Source organism: Oryzias melastigma, linkage group LG22, assembly GCF_002922805.2.
Source record: "Oryzias melastigma strain HK-1 linkage group LG22, ASM292280v2, whole genome shotgun sequence".
Classification (NCBI taxonomy): domain Eukaryota; kingdom Metazoa; phylum Chordata; class Actinopteri; order Beloniformes; family Adrianichthyidae; genus Oryzias; species Oryzias melastigma.
In genome coordinates, this window is record NC_050533.1 from 23,153,925 (window position 1) to 23,176,825 (window position 22,901).

General features: G+C 39.7%; 1 protein-coding gene across 2 annotated transcripts in view; it reads left to right on the plus strand.

The window, feature by feature from the left end:
* Positions 1-2,772: 2,772 nt before the first annotated feature.
* Positions 2,773-22,901, plus strand: part of LOC112150375 (glutamyl aminopeptidase) — a 28,135-nt gene continuing 8,006 nt past the window's right edge. The window contains exons 1-12 of one of the 2 annotated variants that reach the window (XM_024278629.2): positions 2,774-4,018; positions 6,112-6,253; positions 7,106-7,240; positions 7,312-7,432; positions 8,220-8,374; positions 12,697-12,810; positions 12,881-13,015; positions 14,275-14,340; positions 14,414-14,479; positions 16,196-16,356; positions 18,462-18,544; positions 20,435-20,571. In XM_024278629.2, the coding sequence (XP_024134397.1) occupies positions 3,372-4,018; positions 6,112-6,253; positions 7,106-7,240; positions 7,312-7,432; positions 8,220-8,374; positions 12,697-12,810; positions 12,881-13,015; positions 14,275-14,340; positions 14,414-14,479; positions 16,196-16,356; positions 18,462-18,544; positions 20,435-20,571 (1,962 nt within the window). In that variant the 5' untranslated portion in view covers positions 2,774-3,371. Of the gene's footprint in view, positions 4,019-6,111; positions 6,254-7,105; positions 7,241-7,311; positions 7,433-8,219; positions 8,375-12,696; positions 12,811-12,880; positions 13,016-14,274; positions 14,341-14,413; positions 14,480-16,195; positions 16,357-18,461; positions 18,545-20,434; positions 20,572-22,901 lie in introns of both variants that reach the window. The other variant, XM_024278638.2, reaches the window with a different exon arrangement.

Below are 22,901 nucleotides of genomic sequence, written 5' to 3' on the forward strand. Positions count from 1 at the left end.
TTCTTCTCAAATCAGACAGTTTAGGCACTTTTCACAATCCCAACACATTTGAGTTGTAATGATAATACCTTGTGGGGCATCTTTCATACCTGTCTAAGCCCTCCCCAAGTAAAATCATAGCTTACATTTATCTTTAGTATGCCATTTACAAAGTTAGCGAAATGTCTGTGTAAAGATTTTTGTCCTTATTGTTATGAATATGAGTATCCTCTACAATCAGAAATCTCTCATGTGTTTCAACAACACAACAGTGACACAAAGACACTGTCAGTGGAAACCACGTGCCCTGGAAAACTGTTAAAGAGAACAGTGACTCCTGCTGGCCTGATTGAGTCGATGCAGCAGGCTTGAACAGCACTTCCATTTGAGTCTTTGCTTATTTAATTTTTTTTTTTCAACAACATTGTATTAAATCTCCACGGCAGTGCGTAGTTGTGTGTTCTGTCTGCTTCAGGTGGTGGAGAAAACATGGATGTACTGTCCAAGAATGCCGTTTTCAGGAATATGAAGCAGCTTTTAGCTTCACATCATCTCACAACTTAGAGTGCTCTAATGTATGAAAGAGTTATCAGTGAAACGAAAACATCGAAGACAAACCAGTTTAATCTAAACTAAACTCACAGAGAAAAAAAAACACCTTTAATCTCATATCAGCTGAGTTGTTTTGACAGTTTGGAGTTTTGGATTGCAGCAGCTTGAGGCTAAACTCCAGGTCTGAGTTTAGTCCGCCAAACTGTGGGGTACAGGTAGAATAACAGGGGGGCATGTTTGGGTGTGCTGAAAGTTTAGGGCAGCTGTGACAAACTCATTTTGGTTCAGGGGCTACATTCAACCCGTCTGATCTCAAGTGGGCCGGACCATTAAAATAATACCAAATAACTGATGTCCAACTTGTTATCTGTAGCTTTGTTTTAGTTTTTTCTCAGTTAGAAAAGAAGCCTCAACCAACCTAGTAGCCCAATCACTTATTATTAAACATTCATTCATTTTTGCATCTTACCCAGACTGGCTTGCAAAGAAATCCAGTACCTTTCGCTTTTCCTTTGCTCCCCCAGGTGGCGGAATTGAGCATTCCAGTCATTTTTGTAAAGAACCCTTGCCACAGGAATGGGCTAGAAACTTGCAACATCCTTTAATTGTATTTATTTTTTCACAACAGGGGCCCGCGGACCTTGTGTTTGCCACCTATAGTTTAGGTCATCATATCCCTCCAAGCCCCTAAAATACTCAGAAAACCATAGTATTATCATTTCAGTTGATCTATCCATACATCTATCTTCTACTTTGATCTGTTTGTCTTGTGAGTTTTATGTTGAATGCTCTTCCTGACACTCGTCCATCCCCAGGTTTTGAAGTTAAAGTCCCACTATTTGTCACATGGGGTGAAATTTGTTCTCCGTATTCGACCCTTCCCCTGGGGGAGCGGTGAGCTGCAGACACAGCTGCGCTCGAGATCCTTATGGTGGTTTAACCCTCCAGTTCAACTCCTTAATGCTGAGTGTCCAGCAGGGAGGCACTGGGTCCCATTTTTACAGACTTTGGTATGACTCGGCCAGGATTTGAACCCACTACCTTCCAATCTCAGGGCAGACACTCTACCACAAGGCCACTGAGCTGGTTCAAGCTGGTTGTATGTCTTTCATTTTATTTTTATGTTTTGTTGGACTTTTGTGGGTTCTTTATAGTTTGTATTTAATTAATTGTGGATTTTTGCAGGTCATCCCGTTTGAGTGTTCAGTCACGACATTTCGGGCGACACATGACCACATGTAGTGTTATTGTGTGTTTTTCTTCTGGTTCTGCATTTGTTTAGATACTGTTCATACCTCTGTGAGGGTGCTAGATTAATTAGCTTAATTTGTGTCATTTTCTTGTGTCTTAATCTTGTAATTTTAATGATCACTGTTTCAGACACGTGTAAATGTTATGCTGTGAGTCTGTAACCAGCTCCCTCCGTCTGGTTTGGATGATGACGATATTTATTGATGGCATGACCTGCTGTCTAATGAGCAGCTTGTGAACTAAAGGTTTAACAAAATGAGACGTTTGAGCATTTAAGTGGAAGAGGATGAGCTGCTCAGAGTTCAAGGACTGTCTTATCTGACGTATCAACGTGAACACGGGCAAACCATAAACCTGCCTGATCTGTTATCTGCAGGAAGCTGATCCGATTTTTACAGGCGGGAAATGATCAGATATGACGTTCAGCACCGTTCCTCAGCCCCCCCGCCTTCAGCCTATGATGTCAGGAGGAGCTACTGAACTTCACCAAGACCTCTGTTTGTATTGAATAATAGCTGATAAAACAAAAAAAAAAAGTAATAGAATCCAAACTGAAGAGCAGAGTAATCGAGAACCAGTTCTTCATCACTACTCAAGCCAAAGGGTCAAGTGAATGTATAGATCATGAACGTGAGTGAATGTGGACGGTTGGACTTCAGAGCCAACAACAGATCTCCTGATTTCTGACAAACTGCAGAACTCTTTTAGTGTTTTATGTTTCCTTTTCACTCCCAGACTGTTAGGCCGTGACATCGCATCCTCCAATGCAGTGGAACCTCTTTTCATGTTTCTGTTGGCTGGAAAAAACAGACTATATATCATCTGTAAAGCATTTCCTACCACAATCATTCTATCCAGTCACAGCGTTCAACATCGTGTGTGTGTGTGTTTGGGGTTACTATAGGACATAAAGTCGTTCTTTTTTTTCTTTATATCCCAAATGTGTGCTTTGAGATCTTTAGGTAATGACAAGAAAATGTTTTTGACTTTACTGAGAGAAAAATGTGGAGCAGAGAGAAAGAAACTTTCTGAAAGTGTTTGTTAGGAGAAGATTGCTTCATTCAGTTTTTTCAGATGGTTGTGATCCAAGAGAAAGCACAAGCACAAATGTGCACAAGCTATAAGCATAAGAGCATAGTGAAAGCTGAAAGTCAGTCCAAAAATAAGAGACGGGATGAAAAAGTTTCTCTTTCTTTTCCTTCTATCACAAAAACTTGTGCACACACTGGTACACAAACACACAAATGCATGTCTTCACGTGTTTTTACACTGTGTGGGTTTCTTTTCTTTTTTTTTTATTCGGGTTGAACTTTAGCTGTTGACTTGCGGGTAGATTGTTGATGTTTAACCTCAGGAGGCGTGTCAGTACCAGGGACAGAATAAATCTGATCCGTCGTCTCCGTTTGGCAGGTTTCCTCCGCTCACCTCTCCTCCTCCTCCTCCTTCTCTCCACCCTCCCGTCTCGCAGCAGCAAGCTCAGGCAAACAGCCAGACTCAATCCTGCAGAGCTGACTCCAGGTCAGCGTCCAAGCTCTTTAGCCCACGAGCCCCCGCTCTGATCTGGGGAGGCTTCCTGAACAGAAGGCACCATGGTTGAGTCGATGGTCTACGAGAAGCAGGAGAAGCGTTACCGCGTTCAAGGGAAGCACGTGGCCATCATCTGCGGGACAGTGGTGGTCTGTTCTTTGGCTTTGGGACTGGGGTTAGGCCTTGGCCTCAAGAGCCCCCCCTGCTCCACACTCGACCCAACCACAACCAAACCAGCTCCAACAGCAGAACCCACTGAGCCCCCTCCGTCTGGGGGAGGGCCGTGTCTGCCTTCATCCGACTCCAGCGGGGACTGGAAGAACTTCCGCCTGCCGGACTACATAAAGCCGGTCCACTATGACCTGCATCTGGAGCCAGACCTGGACAAGGACACCTACACAGGAACTGTGCACATCCAGGTGGAGGTGAGCAGCCCCACCCGACACCTGTGGCTGCACATCAGGGAGACGTTTGTCAGCTCCATGCCCACGCTGAAGATGCTGAACAGTGAGGGGGGGCAGCAGGACGTGGCTGTGAAGAGCTGCTTCGAATACAAACCGGAACAATACGTGGTGGTGGAGGCGGCGGAGGAGCTGGCCCCCACCGCGCCGGGACAGCTGTACCAGCTCAGCCTGGACTTCCAGGGCTGGCTCAATGGCTCTGTGGTGGGCTTCTACAGGGTCATCTACACCGAGGAGGGGGTCACCAAGTAAGGCCCGAGATTTCCCGACACATCACACGCACGCTCACGAGTCCGCGTAATCCCTGCCTCATGGGGGGGTTGGACCCCTTCAAAATATCGGAACAGGAAATGGTCATTGGGGGGGGCGGGACTTCAGAAGATTTGAAAATGAAAAGTTTTTTTTTTATCAATTTCATTTCTCTTTTCCTTTATAACTGAGGTTGTTTTAGGAAGTTACACAAAAATGCAAGACCAAAAGAAAAAACATCAACAATTTTTATGATCAAATTTAGTCCAGATTATTGCAAAAAGGAAATTGTCTTAACTGTATTTTGAAAATGGGGTAAATTAAATGACCAGCAGATTACAATTGATAGTTTCCAGTGGAGCCCTGTGAGTAATCTAGCAAAAAGAAGTATATTTAAGTGTACTGCAAGTACACTTAGTACATACTGAAAGTAAGAAAGTATACTTGAAGTTTACTTTTTATACACTATCTATTTATTGTAAATGTTACAATTCCATCTGAAGAAGTATTTAGTTAGTATACTTCCTAAACTAAAAGGTTTTAGTATACTTGCCATACTCAAGCATACTTAAAAAATATTTTGATTGATTGAGTGATTTGTTTATATCAAGCATAGATTGTGAAAAATACAGGACAAAAAACACAAATATTTCAAACTCATTACAGAAACTATGAAATGCCTTAATTTTAAATAGAAAACAAAAACAAAACACAGTTATGTCACATTCGGTTCATTCATTTTCCTAATTATTAACTAAAGTCAGTAGAGTTTGATTGATTGATTGAAAAGGAGTGGGATGAAGGGAACTTATATATTATATAATCTGCTAGTGCTGTTTTCCCTTATAGGAAAGCAGTTTGACGTAAGGGGCAAAAAAAAAAAACAAAAAAAAAAAAAACATACTTGGCCTTAAAATACCTTTAATTCATTGTGCTGGGAAAAAAAACAAAATCATGACTTTGAAACTGTGAATCGAATCGAATCGTGACTTGACTGAAATTGTTACATCCCTAGTGCCAAGTTAAGGTACTGGCACCGGTCTACGTCCCGAAGGTTGAGGACCCCTGATTAGTGTATGCATTTTTTCTCTGTCTGTGGCTCGTTTCCTCGTCGGGAACCCCTGATTTAATGGCAACAGCCAGCATGTCAAAAAACAACAAGATGGGGACCCCCAAAATGTCAAAAAGTATGGGGGGGCCAGACCATACGTCCTTATACGACAAGAATGCGTTGGTCATCAGCACTCTCAAGATGAAAAATGCGCACAAACTACCACACAAATGCTTTACATCAAGATGCAGAGAAAAAATAATGAAACTCTTGAAAAATGACTGCTCCAACATAAAGGGACGTCCTGCTCTGTACTTGTTCTACTCCAGAAGTTTCTAGAATTCATGAAGGCGAGTTCATGTACAGTCTCGTCCTTTGGTCAGCTTCCTCCAGGAAAACAGGTCATTGAAAGAAACCAATGTTTCCCCATGGCTGCAATGGTGACTTCCTCGACATGGTCTCCCACCTGATTGGTCTGTGAGGTCACAGAGTGAGTCCATCCCAAGTTCAGCGCAAACATTTCTTAACCACTGGTTGCTAAGTATATATACTGATCTTGATTTCATGTGTTGACTGATTCTTTAGCCTGAGACTTTTAGGAAAATATTATTGCTGCTTTGGATTCCTGCTTTTCTCAGAGGGGACACTTGTCAACATACAGGGCTGTTTTCAATGAAACTCACAACTGAAGACGGATTGAACTCTTCCTGTGTTTGAGATGCTGAAGTTTAGCCTCAACATGGCTCCAGAGTCCAGACTGCTCGCATTCCTCAGCGGATAAGTGAGATGTGGCCAAATATGCTCAATAATATCACAATAACTTTTGTCCAAATGCTTTTGTGGATTTTCAGCATTTCTGAGCAAACTATTGCACAAGGAGAGTACAACTTGTGAAACCACGACGAAAAACTAGTCAGCAGTTTTGAGAGTTTGGGGATTTTTTTGAAACTATTCATTTTAATTTTCATGATAGAAACATAAAATCCACATTTTAGATATATTTCGATATTTCTAAATGGTGGTGGTTTGTCTGATCACCAGGAAGATCGCCGCGACGGACCATGAGCCGACAGATGCCCGGAAGTCTTTCCCTTGCTTTGACGAACCCAACAAGAAAGCCACCTACAGCATCTCCATCACTCACCACGAGGAGTACACAGCTCTGTCCAACATGCCTCAGGAGGTGAAACGCCGCCGTCCTCCAAGTGACTGCAGTGTGGTGATGTTTGCAGAGATGCTAAAAGCTTCATCCATCTCCAGGAACTTTTGAATCCCTTTTGGGGTCACGTGGTTGCTGGAGCCTATCCTAGCTGCTGTTGGGTAAAGATGGGGAACTGATTAACCCATGAAGCATGTTTTTGGACTGTGGGAGGAAACTGGAGAAAACATGCAAGAGGAGAGCATGCTCACTCCACACAGTACGGACTCAGCTGGGATTTGAACCAGGGCCTTTTCACTGAGACCATTAACCTCCCAGTCACTGCAGCCCAAAACTAAATAGTGTTTATGTAAAATGCTGTGTTAAATCTAACATTTTTGGACATCGGTCCCTCCATAAACCCCAAAATCTACTCCTTTCTTGTCTGATAAACGAACCATCACTCATCTGGCTCCATCAGTAAATGAAAAAGGAACTTAAAGAATCCACTCAGTCTTAAGTTTTCTTTTCTTTCTGAAACTTTAACAGAACAAAATAGAAAAAATGACTCTAATTCCAAGCACCAGAGTGATGAATCTGTGGACTTAAACTCTATTAAAGGTTGGAACCTATTTTATTTTTAGAATACAGAGTTTAATCTCTCTATGTTCATTACATTAACCTTGGCTGTCAAGATTTTTTGTGGTTTTACCCAGAATTTGGGATGACGGTTAGGAATCAGAGTTCCTGATGAGACTTGTTGTTAGCATGAATCTGGATGTAAATGAGCACAGATGGTCAGACAGGTTTCCTTTGCATGTTGGTGCAGATCTGCAGAGGCTGCATCACTCACATTTCCTGAGTCTGAACTCATCTTACTCCGCTCTGCTTCTCCAGGGTCTCCCAGAAGTTGTGTCCGGCAACAAACGGAAAACCTCCTTCCAGAAGTCCGTCCCCATGAGCACCTACTTGGTCTGCTTTGCTGTGCACCAGTTTGACTTTGTGGAAAAAGTGTCCAACAGAGGAATTCCAGTGCGTATCTGTCATCCCTTCATTCAAAAATGTCCCACTCACAGTCTTAGATGTGAACCTCTTCTTTGCAGCTGAGGATCTATGCACAGCCGAGCCAGATAGCAACCGCAGAGTACGCTGCAAACACCACCAAGGTCATCTTTGACTACTTTGAGGAGTACTTCAACATGTCCTACTCCATCTCCAAACTGGGTATGGGCATTACCAGATGGTTACTAAATGTGATCAATTCAAAAGTACAGCCGTCAAACATGTCAGAAGGATTATGGGAAATGCATGGCGCAGTATTATCTGAATGAAATCCTGTGACTAGTCATTTCTAGGCCACATGTGTCGAAGTCAAGGCCCGGGGGCCGATCCGGGTAATTCTATCCGGCCCTCCAGATCATTTTATTTTATTGTTATCAATGACCTGATGTTATCTGTCACTTATTTCTAACTTGTATAATTTTGACAGAATTTAGTTATTTGGATAGTAAAAGATTAAAAGTTATTTAAGGTTTAAGTTGATTTATTCTGGAATAATATTCCTGCCTTTTTATTATTCATAATTATGTCAAAAAGTTACGGTTTAAAGTTTTAAAAATTGGCATTCTGCTAGCTTTTTGGACTATTTTGGCATTTACAAAGATTTTTTAGGCCATTTGGAATTTATTTTTTTCAGCTACATGCTAACTGTTTTAGCTAACCCTAAGTTTTTTGTGTGTATTTTAAGCTAATTTTACATTTAGCTAATATTTTAGCTGGCTATCAGCTTCAGTGTTTTTAACTATCAATTTCAGCATCTTCAGCGACCAAATTCAGCTTACAGCATTCACACTAGCATTATCACAAGTAATAATCTATATCTTTTTCATATTTTTTTTTTTTTTTTTTACTGTTACTTCGTTCCACTGTCATCTTAGCAGATGTTGAGTCGTAGTGTGTGAAAACATGCCAGCAGCAGTCCTTCAGACCTTCTCTGTGCTCCCTGATCCAGATCAGATTGCCATCCCGGACTTTGGGACTGGTGCCATGGAGAACTGGGGTCTTATCACCTACAGAGAAACCAACCTGCTGTATGACAGCAAGGAGTCGTCCTCCTCCAACAAGCAGCGAGTGGCCAGCGTCATTGCCCATGAATTGGTCCACCAGGTAAGTCTGACGAGCTCAAGGCTGTTTGCACAGCTGACCGAACAGAGAAAGGGACAGCTTCTTCTGCTACAGAGTTGCTGTCAAATATCCATGTGTGGTTCCTGAAAAAACTGCTAATCGTCATATTTACAATCATGTGGATCCATCAATATAAATGGATCAGGAACCAGATCAGATCTTTACTGATGTGAAATGATCAGTTAAAGGAGCAACAGTCAGGAGGAAGTGGACAAGTTACTGAAACTTCACCAAGAACATCCATCCATCCATCCATCCATAATCCATTCATCCATCCACCCACCTATCCATCCATCCATCCATCCATCCATAATTCATCCATAATCCATTCATCCCTAATCTATCCATAATCCATCCATCTATAATTCATCCATCCATCCATCAAACCATAATTCATCCATAATCCATTCATCCCTAATCCATCTATAATCCATCCATAATACATCCATCCATCTATAATTCATCCAACCATCAATCCATCCATCCATCATCTGTCCATCCATCCATTCATAATTCATCCATCCATCCATCAAACCATAATTCATCCATAATCCATTCATCCCTAATCCATCTATAATCCATCCATAATCCATCCATCTATAATTCATCCAACCATCAATCCATCCATCCATCATCAATCCATCCATCCATTCATAATTCATCCATCCATCCATCAATCCATAATTCATCCATCCATAAATCCATCCATCACCAGTTTGTAGCAGGGCCAATAACATTCCCTTGTTTTTATCCCTCCAGGGAACAATACTGGATCATCTGTTCTTTGCTTTTCTATTTTATCTGTTTGTTTCTGTTTTTATAATTATGAGGGGCTTATCTTATTATATTATTGCATGTGTGGCATATGTTTTTTCTTGTATTTGTATTTGTTTTATGTACAGCACTTTGAGCTGTTTCTTAACTGGAAAGGTGCTATATAAATAAAATTAATTTGAATTTGGTCTAATCCAGAGTTGGTTTCCTCTCGAGCGTGCAAATAGTGTTCTCAGTGACAGGGTTGGTCTGCCCCAACAGTCCTGCCCACAACCCAGAATTGTATTTATTTCTAACAAGCTACTGCCGCTGTGCTTGAATATGTCTTAAAAAATGTAAAAAAAAAACAGGCCCTGTGACGGACTGGCGACCTGTCCAGGGTGAACCCCACCTTCGCCCTTCAGTAGTCGGGTTAGGCTCCAGCACCCCCGCGACCCCGAAAGAGAAAAAGCGGCCAAGAAGATAAATGAATGAATGAATTTAAAAAACGACAAAGGCTTTTTAAAATTTTGGCTAAAAACTTCCTAATCATAATTAAAAGATCAATGGGAATGAATTAAGGAAAGAAATAAAATATAGTTGGAATACAAGGCTTGAATTTTTCTCGTGCAGTTATGGTTAAAATGACCCAAAGTCTTCCTAAATTCAGGCTGGGAAGCTGTTATACTTTCCTAGAGGGGGTTCTCTGCTGCCTTTGACTTCACACTGAAACACATCTCCTATATTTAGCTACTTTTTAGTCTCATTTAGACTATTGTCAATTTATTGTTTATTATTTGGTTTTTGCTTGCTTCCAGTGGAACTGATTCTGGTGTTTTTGTGCTTGTAAAGCCGTCTTCTGTCATGTAAAGTTCCCACTAAGCAAAGACCGTCAGCAGCAGGTTTGGTCTTCCAGTGAGTCTCCATATCTGCATGGACAATAAAACTGGTATTTTTATCACCTGTAAAGAACGACAGGTTATCTGAGAGGAGATAAACGTGTCCAATGATCTTAAGATACGATGAAGATATGGACTGTCAACAGCAGATTACAGCAGCAGGTTCTTGAGAAGTCTCTCTAAACCAGGGGTCTGCAATCTGCGGCTCGATCTAGATCCACCTGTGGCTCTTTGGTCGAAGAAAAATAAAATAATGGTCATTTTTTAAAGCAAGGATTACTTAAATAGCATTTATTGTGTAAATTCTTTAAAAAATTCACACAATAAATGCTGCTTGTCTTTTTGGTATTCATAAACTTCACAGCTTTTTGAAATTTTGAGCAAAAATCCCCCACAGGAAATGAACAAGAAAGTCTTTAAATTTCCAAATTTTAAGTAGATTAGCAACAAGCCTTTAAATATCTCTATTGGTGATGTTTTCATCTTTTATAGTAATTTTTAGCTACGTTGTTATCTACTGGGGTTTTTATGCCAATTTAAAGTTTAGTTTCTATTTTAGCAGCATGCTAACTTTTTTGGTAAATTTAGTTTACTAGGGCCTTAAGGTTGATTTAGAGTTAAGCTTCTATTTTAGCAGCATGCTAACTTCTATGGCTAATTTGTTATTTACTGGGATTTTCAGGCTAATTCAGAGTTTAACTTCTATTTTAGGGACAGGCTAAAGTTACTGACTAGTTTACTGCAGACTTTTAGGCTATTGCGGAGTTCAGTTAATGATCAAGCAACAAGCTAGCTTTATTTGGCCTCTATTGAATTTCTTATACTAATTTGGAGCTTAGCTTCTATTTTAACAACATCCTAACGTTGTTTGTTGATTTAGTTTACTGGGGCTTTCAAGGCAAATTTTGAGTTTAAGTTCTATTTTAGGAACAGGCTCAAGTTATTGACAAATTTAGTTTACTGATGAAGTTTAGGCTACTTTGGAGTTTAACTAGTAATCAAGAGACGAGCTAGCTTTTTTTTGCTAATTTGGTCTCTACTGAGTTTTTAATGCTAATTTTGAGTTTAGCTAAAATTTTACAATGTGAAAACGTTTTTGTCAAGTTTGTTATTTACTGGAATCTTTAGGTTAATTTAGAGTTTAGCTTCTATTTCAGCAACAGTATAACAATTTTGACTGATTTAGTTTACTGAGGAATTTAGGTTACTTTTGAGTTCAGCTAGTATTTAAGCAATGAGCTAGCTTGCTTTGGCTACTTTGGCATCTCAGCAAAAGGTAAAAACAAAACAAAAAAATGTGTTTTGAGAGTTGCTAGTTTCTTTTTATATTTTTGATTTTGTTCGTGCCAAAAAATAGACATAATTCAAATTTATAAAAAACTATTTATAAAAAAAGAAGGAAATTAATGCAAATCCAAATTTCTTAAAGGCTTAAATAGGTTTTGATCAGTAGAAAACAAGCCCAAATGGCTCTTTTATTGTTAAAGTTTGCTGACTCCAGCTCTAAACAAATAGAGGAGAGGAACTGAAAATCACATTCATGCATGCGTTGAACCGATGTCACAGGAATGTGGATTTTGGATTCCTCTGTTTCAGCACCGATTCAAAACCTTGGAGTCAGGAGCACCATTCCTTTTTTTTAACCCTTTAGCACTGGAGCTCCAGTGTTTATGTTCTTTAATTTACTGCAATTTTTAATTGTTACACAATCAATGTCATTCCAGTATATTCTGTTTAAGCGTCACTAGTGATGCCTCAGGAGTTAAAGGGTTAAATGCTTTCTTCACACTTGCCTGCTGTTTATTGACTCTGTAAATATGTAATGTCCAGAGAGCTTTCACAGCTGCAGCAAACAATAAAGAACCCTCCGCTCAGACACCTGACTGGTCGGAGGAAGTGCAGAAGGAGAGCAGAGTGCAGATCTATAAATGTTTGAGAGCTTTATGAAGACGGCTTTACTGTTGCAGGAGTTTCTGCGGCTCACGTGTCGGAGCTTCGCTCCATAAAGTTTGATGGGCCCTCCAAAGTTACATGAATTATGGGCTGACAAGTGAAGCTCTTGCACATGAAGCCTGACGTGAACCCAAACAGGTGAAGGGATGGAGTCACTCGCCTTCGAGGGTGAAACTTGTCCTGGTTCTGAGGGAACTTTGCAGGCATTTGGTGGATTCTTTTTTCAGCTACGTGCTAGCTAATTAAGCATTTAGCTAATATTTTAGCTGGCTATCAGCTTCAGCATTTTCAGCTATTAACATAACAGTGATTTCAACTATCAGCATCAGCACTGACACCAAATTCAGCTTACAGCATTCACACTAGCATTATCGTAAGTGATGCTATATATCTAGCTCATAATTATGTTAAAAAGTTACAGTTTTAAATAAAAATTAGTTTTAGAGTGTTCAATAAATGCTTATCCTGTTTGGCCCGAGACCGAGGTTTGTTTTGGATTTTTGCCCCCTGTACGATTGAGTTTTGAGATCCCCAATCTACACCCTCTTCCTCCTGGGGGGTCATGGCATCTCCAAGTGATCCTAGAGCAAAGTTCCTCTCTACAACCTTTTACATTTCTGCCGTTGTGGGAACAGAAATGTTCCCTTTCGTCTCTTCTGAACAAACGTTTCTCTCTCCTCAAACGTCTGGTCTCCTCAGTGGTTCGGGAACATCGTCACCATGGATTGGTGGGACGACCTCTGGCTGAATGAGGGCTTCGCCAGCTTCTTCGAGTACATTGGTGTGGAGAAAGCGGAACCGTCCTGGGGCATGGTGAGACCAGACTGTTGCTTCAGAGCGTTGCTGCTGACATCTGCTGATGCCTGTGGTTGTCCTTCGTCAGAGAGACATCATGATCATTGGTGACGTGCTTCCTGTCATGGTGAACGACGCCCTCCTCTCCTCTCACCCCATCATTGTAGACGTGTCCACCCCGGCAGAAATCACATCTGTGTTTGACGCCATCTCATACAGCAAGGTAACAGGGTTCCTTCCCCACAACAAACAGTAAGAAAAAGATAAACTTCCTCTTTGAATGCATGTAGAGCAAGCAAACTTTGAAGTTACTGCATGAACTGAGGATCACAGACATACGGAGGACTGAAGATAGACGATTAATGCAAAATTCTGATGCTAACTTTAAAGCTGCATACGTAAAAAAAATACTAAATGAGATGAAGAAAGAAAAAAACTGTTGGTTAAAAAATAATAGGGCTGTGAACATTAACACATTAACACACACGATTAATCAAAAAGAATTAACGCGTTAATATGTATTACGGAAAATTAATCGAAGAAACCACTCTGTGGTTCAGGCTTCCACTGCGTGTGTTAAATATCATATGTTATATCGTGGTCACTTACGAAAGAAAGAAATATTTAATCAGTTTTAAGTACTTTATTCTTGCTATTTTTGTGGTTTAGATCACCTTTTTCACAAAAACTGACTATTTAATCCTCGGTCCGGTGCCATATTACACAAATAAATTTGACCTGGTAAAACATTGCTATTAATCATGATTAATCCCAACACAAAAGTGAGATTAATCCAATTGTTTTTGTAATCGCTTGACAGCACTAATTAAAAATAAAACTTCTAAATGTAGAGTTTCATGTATGATTTCATATTGTTATTATTCGCAAATAATAAGTGGTCGGCAAATACTGAGACAAAAAAAAAAAATTATAGCGACTGATTAGTCGTGATTAATTTTTTCCAGGTTTGCGATTAATTAGTTAATCTTATCGATTACCGGCCCTAAAAAATAAACGATGAAAATGTGGACACAAATTTCACTGAGAAAAATTACGTCTATAAATGCTGAAGTAGCAGTACTTATAAATAATAGACAAAAACAGAGATGCCTGAAGATCATATATTACGTGAGTTGTCTTTGTGAATGATTGATTCTAAACATTTATCTAAATTGATTGAAAAGTATCATTATCAGCAGAACTAAAGGACCCAACATCTGCTGAGTTTGGATGATAATTTTAGCTGAAAGTTTCTCCAGTTTCAAAGATCAGGATTTTTCCAAATTTATTATCGTTCATTGCCACATGAAACAGTTCATATTTTTATTGGGAACAAACCAAAAAGAACCAGCAGGACTCTCCTGAAGGAGCTGAAACCTTTTGGTAGCAGAAGGTTGGAGCAGCTGAAAGCATGATGGAGGCTGAACTGCAGGCAAAAGTAGAGAGGGATCTGAGAAGTGCTGACTGTGTCTCTGCTTGCAGGGAGCTTCTGTTCTAAGGATGCTGGAGGACTGGATGGGCAGAGATCTGTTCAGGGACGGCTGTCGGGTGAGCTTCAGACTCACATTCATGACAGAGAATCAGCTCAGAGATGACAACGTTTTGTCTCTTATCCTCCCAGAAATACCTGAAAGACTTCTACTTCAAGAACGCAAAAACTGCAAACTTCTGGGCCTCTCTTGCTGAAGTACGTGAGACCTCCATGACTGCTGTTAGACAGTGAGGGGTAGAAATGGAGCTCTTGCTGAGCGACCTGATAGAGGAGCTGAGGAACAGATCTGACTTTGAGTTTGTCATCATTGGTGCTCTGATGACCACATGTCTGAGCTCAGACGGGGCTGGGAATACAAACACAACGAGAAAGCTCCACCCTCTCTGTGACTTTGTGTGTGTGTGTGTGTGTGTGTGTGTGAGTGTGCATGTGTTGTGTGTCAGTACCATTGACTATAAGAACTGGACTGAATGACCCTTCCCCCCTGACTTTCAAACAGGAAGTACCTGCCGGTTCAAAAGCCGAAACCCCATAGGCTACGGTGGCCCACACGGCTCACATACAGTAAATGCCAAAGACACAACACAACGACAAAAGCCGACAGCATGACGAAAAAAGCCACAACACAATGACAAAAGCCGACAGCATGGCGAGAAAAGCCGAAGCACAAAGACAGAAGCTACAAAACGACGACAAAAGCAACATAACGGAAATAATTCAGAATTGAAATGAAAAACTCTAGCCTCCACTGGTGCCAAAAGCTGAAAACTGAATGAAACTTTTAAAAAAAGTGAGATTCATTCTGTTGTGAATCATTTCTGTTGTGTAGTGGCTTTTGTTTTTGTATTGTGGCTTTTGTCGTTATGTTTCGGCTTTTGACGTTGTGTTGTAGCTTTTGTCATCGTGCTTCGGCTTCTGTTGTTGTGTTGTGGCTTTTGTCGTTATGCTTCGGCTATTGTCATTGTTTTGCGGTTTTTGGTGTTGTGCTTCTGCTTTTGTTGTCATGTTGTGGCTTTTGTTGTGGTTCTACTTTAGATGTTGTGTTGTGGCTTTTGTCATTGTTTTTGGCTTCTGTTGTTGTGTGGTGGCTTATGTTGTTGTGCTTTGGCTATTGTCATTGTGTTGTGGTTTTTGTCATTGTACTTTGACTTTTGTCGTGCTGTGTCTTTTGTATTTACGTGATTTGTGTCAGCCACTGTAATAGACTTCTATGGAGTAATAAACAGTTATTACTCAGTCGTTCTAATATTCAGAATAACCGTTCTTGCTCTGATACTTTTGTCATGTTTTTGACAATTACACACATTTTTCAGTATGTTATTTTTGCAGAGAAAGTTATTCAAACTTTCCAATCAGAGGTCTCATTAAAAGTATGTATTCTTACGTTCAACGTTCCAAACGTTTGACAGATTTCCTGTAGCCTGTTTTCAAGTGTTGGGGGTGTGGACTTCCAACAACGTCACTCCTGATTGGCAAATTGCATTACCATAGAAAATGACTTAGACCGATCTGGACCAATCACTGATTACTGACACGGTCTGGCTCCAATATGGCGGTGTCCATATTGTGAAAAAATGCTGACTGAATGGCATAATTTTGTTAGAACAGGAAGTGACATCACTCTCACTCAGTCCAGTTCTCATATACACTTAATGGTCAGTATAGAGTGTCACAGAACAGGAAATGCTGCATTGCTTCTTCTGCTTATCAGAACCAACCATGTATTGTCTCAGTGGGGGGAACCAGGTCAACTGACTTGAGCCCACATGACCTGAGCAGAACAGAGGAAGGTTTCCAACATGGATGAATGAATGATTATCACATGATAGAAATCGGTTCCTCAGATGTTTCTGTGCCTTCTGAACGCAGAGCAGCTGCTCCTCACTGATGCGTTTGCTTCTCTGCACTCAGGTGAGCAGGCTGCCCATCGCAGACGTCATGGACACGTGGACTAAACAGATGGGTTATCCTGTGCTCCATCTATCTGTCTCGGATACAAACGCCAAACTAAACCAAAAGCGTTTCCTTCTGGACCCCAACGCTGATGCCACCCAGCCAGCTTCACCCTTTGGGTATGTGAGAGAGGAGCCTTCAGAGTGGACGATGTGAAGTAGAAGAGGTCGCTCCAAAGGTCTTGATCTTTGCAGAGTCAGGCTGTTTTCTCCATAAAAAGGCCTGTTAAGTTAGCATGACTGGACAAAAGAGAAGCTGCGCACGTTTCTTGATCGCATCTCACCGAGGTTATTTGGGTTAAACATTAGACACAAAAACATCTGACTGGAGTGCTGGTGTGTGTCATAACAGGAAAAGATCGGAGATTTTACCCCCATTATGACTCTATTCTCTGATTTCATCCATCCATCTTCTGAAACTGTTGATTCCCTTTTGGGGTCACAGGGTGGCTGGAGCCTATCCCAGCTACTGTTGGCTAATTGCTGCAGGGCTTCTCTGATTCTTTAACTCAAGAATCTTCTCTTCTCAGTACGGCTGGGTTGATAAAATCGATCAGTCAATTTGAATTGATTTAGCTTAACAGATCAATAATCGATTCATAAAAATAGAGATCAATCTAGCATAGGGGTCTGCAACCTTTAACACCAAAAGAACCATTTGGTCCAGTTTCAGACAGACCAGAACCCAACGAGAGCCACTAAATCCCACTTAATCTTTCAGAAAAGACACATTATTTAGCAATTCCTTTAGAAAATGTAGCTTCAAATATTTACCAAAACTGAATAAAAAAAAATGATTTATTTCTCTAAATAACAACTTTAACGTTTTTACCTTTGACAGCAGCAAATACAAGTTCCTTTCAAAATAAAATACACTGTGTTAAATAAGATCTTCCTGCTGCAGCAGATTTTGAGTTGAAAATTCAAGAAAGTCAAGTCAAACCTGACATCTTTCATTATGACAACAACTAGATGCTAGGGTGCAGCATTTATTAGAATGCGTTAACTCAACTAACAAATTTAATATTTATTAAAATTTTTAGCACTTTATTAAAGCCAAAGAGCCACAGTGTAGGGGTTAAAGAGCCGTATGAAAATTCCTGTAATGGAATTTCCCATAGGACGGCTAATGCTAACGCTAGGTCGACATAAGCATACATTGGTGACTAAATGAGCATCTTTATAAACTCGCAAACATACATTTTCTTTCATCTCTTTTGAGGAAATATTTTTAACCTTTTGTTGTCTAAAGCATAGTTTTTTGATCATTCTTTGCTTATTCTTCTTGAATAACTGTAATGCTATAGCGTGATCTCCACCTAGTGTCCAAACTGAAACGTCCTCCAGGAGAAGCAGAACAATGTTTACAATGTTAATGATCTGAACATTTTTGTTAGAACTTCTCCTTTAGAGAATCCATGTGACACTGTAGATTTATTTCAAAATCTACTGGAATGACTTTGATTGTGTTAAAAAGTTACAGCATGTTGAAGATTTTGTGTTTAAGCATCACTGACAACCCCTCAGGTGTTAAAGGGTTAACATTGGATCTTAAGAGAGGATCCAACAGACGTTAAATTACAAAAGGCATATATTTCACTTCCCAGCATGCATTTCTGACCTCTTCCTCATCAGAAGATCCGACCTCTGATTTCTTTCTGTGATCTTCTATGAGGCCCAACAGTAATTCCAACTCTGACATTTTTCTCAGAGCACCGACTGCAGAAAGGGTCTGGACTTGTTTTTGGTTGAACCTCAGGTTTAGCTGGATAAAAGCATCAGAGAAACGACTTCATGTGACTGTAGCTTTAAACACATTCAGATGTTTTTGAAACTCAAAATATTCCTACATTGTTTTTTAAGTGCCATTTATACATAATTCTCAGCAAATGTTATCTAGAGCTGGAATCCTCAAACAGAGTGACTGTTATGATCTGAGTCCATGAATCTAAATCTGGTCAGAGGAATGTCTCACCCCTTTAGCAGCTTTTGTAGTTTTGATTTTATTTTCAAACTAATTTTTGCTTTCATGAAAAATTGATATTGGGACTGTTTACCTTTCAAATTGTTGCTTCCTCCAGTTGTTTAATAGTTTTTTTCCCCCCAAACCGGTCGATCAATATCTCCCCTCTTACCATCTGATCTTAAAATCCAGTACAATGGTGCAGAGTTCAGACATGTGTCTGGTTTTTCATGTATTCATGACAGTTTCTGTGTATTCTCAGATACAAGTGGACAATCCCTGTTAAATGGCACTCTGTACAAAGCAACAAGAACATGTCTGTCATGTTTGACAAGGACAGCACAGGTGAGTCCTGATTGGCCCTTTTCACGTGGCGTCACACAAAATGGCGAGTGTGTAAAGTGACTTCTGGTTTACTGGTTTGGAACAGCAAACACTGTTTAAAGCAATTTAATGTAAATAATAAAAGGTAACTTAACGTATTGTAAGAGAAATGTGTATAATATTAATTTTATAAATGTCCTACCTGGTTGTATTCGTGCTCCTCAGCTGCTTCCCCAAAATCCTCTGGATGATGATAAACGAGTCGTGGATTATTTCTCTCTACAACCCGGTTAAAGTTAGATTACGGTTACAGGAACTTCATTAATGCTGCTAGTTTGATTATGAAGGTAATTCAGATTTTATTCTTCTTATTTATGCAAATGCTAATGCTAGCTTTATGCTACCGCTAGATTTCCACAACAAGGATGAGACGTGGAGCTGGAGAAGATCTTTAAAGTTAAAGTTGCTTTCAATTTCGTGTTCACAAAATCACTAAAAACAGAGATAAGGTAAAAAAATGTCAGCATGTCTGACAATAAAGAAAAACTAATAAATGTTGCGTTATTATCTCCCCTTTGCTGTTGCTTATAACCGTATCTGAAGGATAATAAAGGTAAACAAGGATAAAAATAATTCAAAACAGTCAAAAATATATGCAGTGAGATCATTTTTCTGACATAGTTTTCTAAATATGTACGGCCAGAGTGGAACTTTTTGTCTTGGCCGCTCTTATTTTGAAAACTTAAAATATGTGTCTTCTTAGCAGCACTTAAAATATTCACTGTACCGCTTGGTAAATATTTCTATTTTTACAATCACCCCTTAAAATACCCCCCAAAACAACAAATACCCCTCATTATAACAACTAAATTTAGCCTTGGGGGTAATTAAAACATGAGTTGCCAACATGCAGAAATGTGTGTCTTGGCTGCACCTAGTACTTGTGCCAACATGAATTTCCATCAGTTTTTGTGCTGATTGCACTTAAAATACATGCAAAATAACATCAAGCAAAATAGTATAATATCTACTCATAAGAAAGGTCAATATTTTCAATAGAAACCCAAAAATTGAAGGATTATTCCAATTTGTATTCAGATTTGTGAACAATCTAAGAGAGAAAATAAAAATACAGTTCGGTAGGACATTTATGAAACAAACATTGTACATTTTTGTGTTGAAATTGGTAAGGTTACCTTTTATTATTTATGTAAAATTGTGTTAACAACATTCAGTTGTCAGCTTTGTCGTTCTAAATCTGTAAACTGGAAGTCACTTTTCACATTTTCGACCGTGTCTCCATTTTGTCAGACTAAGCTCTTTGGAAAGAAAATCTTTGATTTTCAGATTAGTTTCAGTTTTTCACTTTTGTTTCATCAATTCTATAGTAGTAGGAATACGTGGGCTTCATTTAACCCTTAACACCAGAGCTCCAGTGTTTGTTCTTTGATTTACAGTAACCTTTTGCTGCTTTTCTCCTTCACAATCTACTGGAATGACGTTGATCATGTTAACGGTTGAAAAGTTACAGTATGTTAAAGGTGTTATAGGGTTAAAAGCAATGGTACTTTTTATACTAGCATATTTTGGTGCTGGATTCACAAAAATTGAATGTTTTATGAAAGAAAATAACGTTTTCCCTGTTAGATAAAGTAAAAAAAAAAAATCACAAAAATGAACACAACAACTAATCTAAATTACATTTTTAACATTATTTCTTTTTTATATCCTCACCTGAAGCACCTCTCACTGAAAACAAAACTAGCCGAACATCCAATAAGTTTTGATGCTTTGTGTTCATTGAAATATCTGATTTCTAAAATATTTGTAACCACAATTGTTGGATTCTTCTACTTGAAGAAAAATATGTTCTGCAATCTCAGAAATACTATAAAGCTTGTTTGGTTTCAGAGCTTGAGCTCATGGATTACTCACCCTCAACCGACGGCCTGCTCAAGGTGAACAACGACCACATCGGGTTCTACAGAGTCAACCACGACGACCACATGTGGACTGACATCAGCCAGCAGCTGATGACCGACCTCTCGGTACACAACCACACAAATATGCACACTTGTATATTTCACTTTTGTGTAGGGCAGAGGTTCTCAAAGTTTTTGTAGCGGAGGGCCGAATGAAGAACTTGACATTAGACTGGGGGCCAATTTTGGCGAAATAATAAATCGATAAACAGAAAAATAAGTTTTTAATAACTTCAATGACCAAGTGTCCTTCATATAGTAAAAAGAGGAAGATTTAAAACAATGTTTTAATTTAGAAATATGATCAATTTTGGACAGGACAAGTTAAAAAGAAAAAAAAAGAGAAATATGATCAATTTTGGTCAACATCAGACCTGTCTGATGTTTATTACAGACTATATTATACTGACAATCTATTTCAGGGTCCAGATCCACATGTGTCTCTTTTATCTCTCCATGGTAGCTCCTTGGACAAACATAAATTAAGTCATGGAGACTGCTGACCCCGTCATATCGACCTGCTAATGTCTGCCTAACCAAAACTACCTAAAGAAAACAAATAAACAAAGCCTGCAAACTACTATCAAGATCCAACCCCAAACTAAAATAACAAAACCCAGCAGAGTAAGACTGATTAAGGCAAAGAGGGGAAAAAGAACAAAAAATATATGTAAAAGAAAAATAAAATAGCCATTTTAAAAGTAAGGATTACTAAATTAGCATTTATTTAATTATAAGTTGATGTCTGAGGTTCACATAGATGATAAACTATGTAGGTTTTTACATCCTGTTGACCTGAAGACGTCTTGTTTGTTCAACTCTACCTCCAGAATGAACAGATTTTATATGCAAAACTTTGGTAAAAAGTTTGATCTTTTATGGTTTAACACTAGAATTCCTAAGCCTGCGCAAATTTGCGCAGGGAAGAGTTCCCCCCCTCTAGTCCGAGAGCCCATTGTTGTGTCATGGTGGGTCACTGATGAGCCATTAACTTGCCCATGTATATGTTAATGCAGCATGTAGTACCTAATGTGTATTTGAACTAACAGGTTGTGTGGGGGTTGGAGTTACCTGATGCATGTGGACAAGTATTGGCTTTCCTGCTTTTACTCACATTTGAACTAAAGTTCCATCTCATTCCTAACCCAGAGTTCAATATGATGTTGCTCCACCTTTTGCTGCTATTGCAGCTTCAACTCTTCTGGGAAGGCTGTCCACAAGGTTGAGGAGAGTATTTATAAGAACTCTGGATCATTCTTCCAAAAGCTCATTGGTCAGGTCACACTGATGTTGGTGGAGAAGGTCTGGCTCTCAGTCTCTGCTCTAATTCATCTCAAAGGTGTTCTATGGCGTTCAGTTCAGGACTCTGTCCTCCATGTCTTTATGGACCTTGCTTTGTGCTCTGGTGCACAAAAATGTTGGAAGATGAAGGGCCCGCTCCAAACTGTTCCCACTAAGGTTGGGAGCATTGTCCAAAATGTTTTAGCCTCCTGAAGCATTGAAAGTTCCTTTCACTGGAACTAAGGGGTCTGAAAAACAAGCCCACACCATCATTCCTCCTCCACCAATGCAGTCTGAAACGTCCCGTTCTCCTGCAACCTCCAAACCCAGACGGGTCCATCAGATTTCCAGATAGAAAAGTGTGATTCCTCCCTCCAGAGAAGACGTCTCCACTGCTCTAGAGTCCAGTGACGGCGTGCTTTACACCACTGCATCCACGCTTTACATTGTACTTGTTGATGTGTGGCTGCAGCTGCTGCCATGGAAACCCATTCCATGAAGCTCTCTGTGTACTGTACTCATGCTGATCTGAAGGTCATATGAAGGTTGCAGCTCTGCAGCAACTGACTGCAGAAAGTCTATGACCTCTTTAGACTTTCAGCATCCTGGCTAAGTTGTTCCAAATTCTTCCATTTTGTTCTGATAGAACTGACAGTTGACTGTGGAATATTTAGGACATTTCAAGACTGGATTTGTTGCTCAGGTGGCATCCTATGACAGTTCAACACTGGAATTCACTGAGATCCTGAGAGCAAAACATGCTTTCACTGATGTTTCTAAAAACAGTAAGCATGCCAAGTGATTAGGACTCCTGATTCTGATCATTTAGATGGGTGAGCTGATACTTTTGGTCATATAGTGCATGTTTATGACTTATAAACATAGACACATCTACAAGTCAAAAAGACAAACAACCCAATATCAGCAAGACTCACACTCCTCTGAAACACTTAGCTCTATTTTAAATAATCCTCGATGTGGACTCTGGGAGCAGTGAAGACGATTCTTTTGTTGTGGAATCAGAGTTCATCTTCTCAGATTCCTCCTATGATGAGGATATGCCAGTACATGGATTTGCAGCCAGAACATCCTCTCCACATGATACTTATACATAA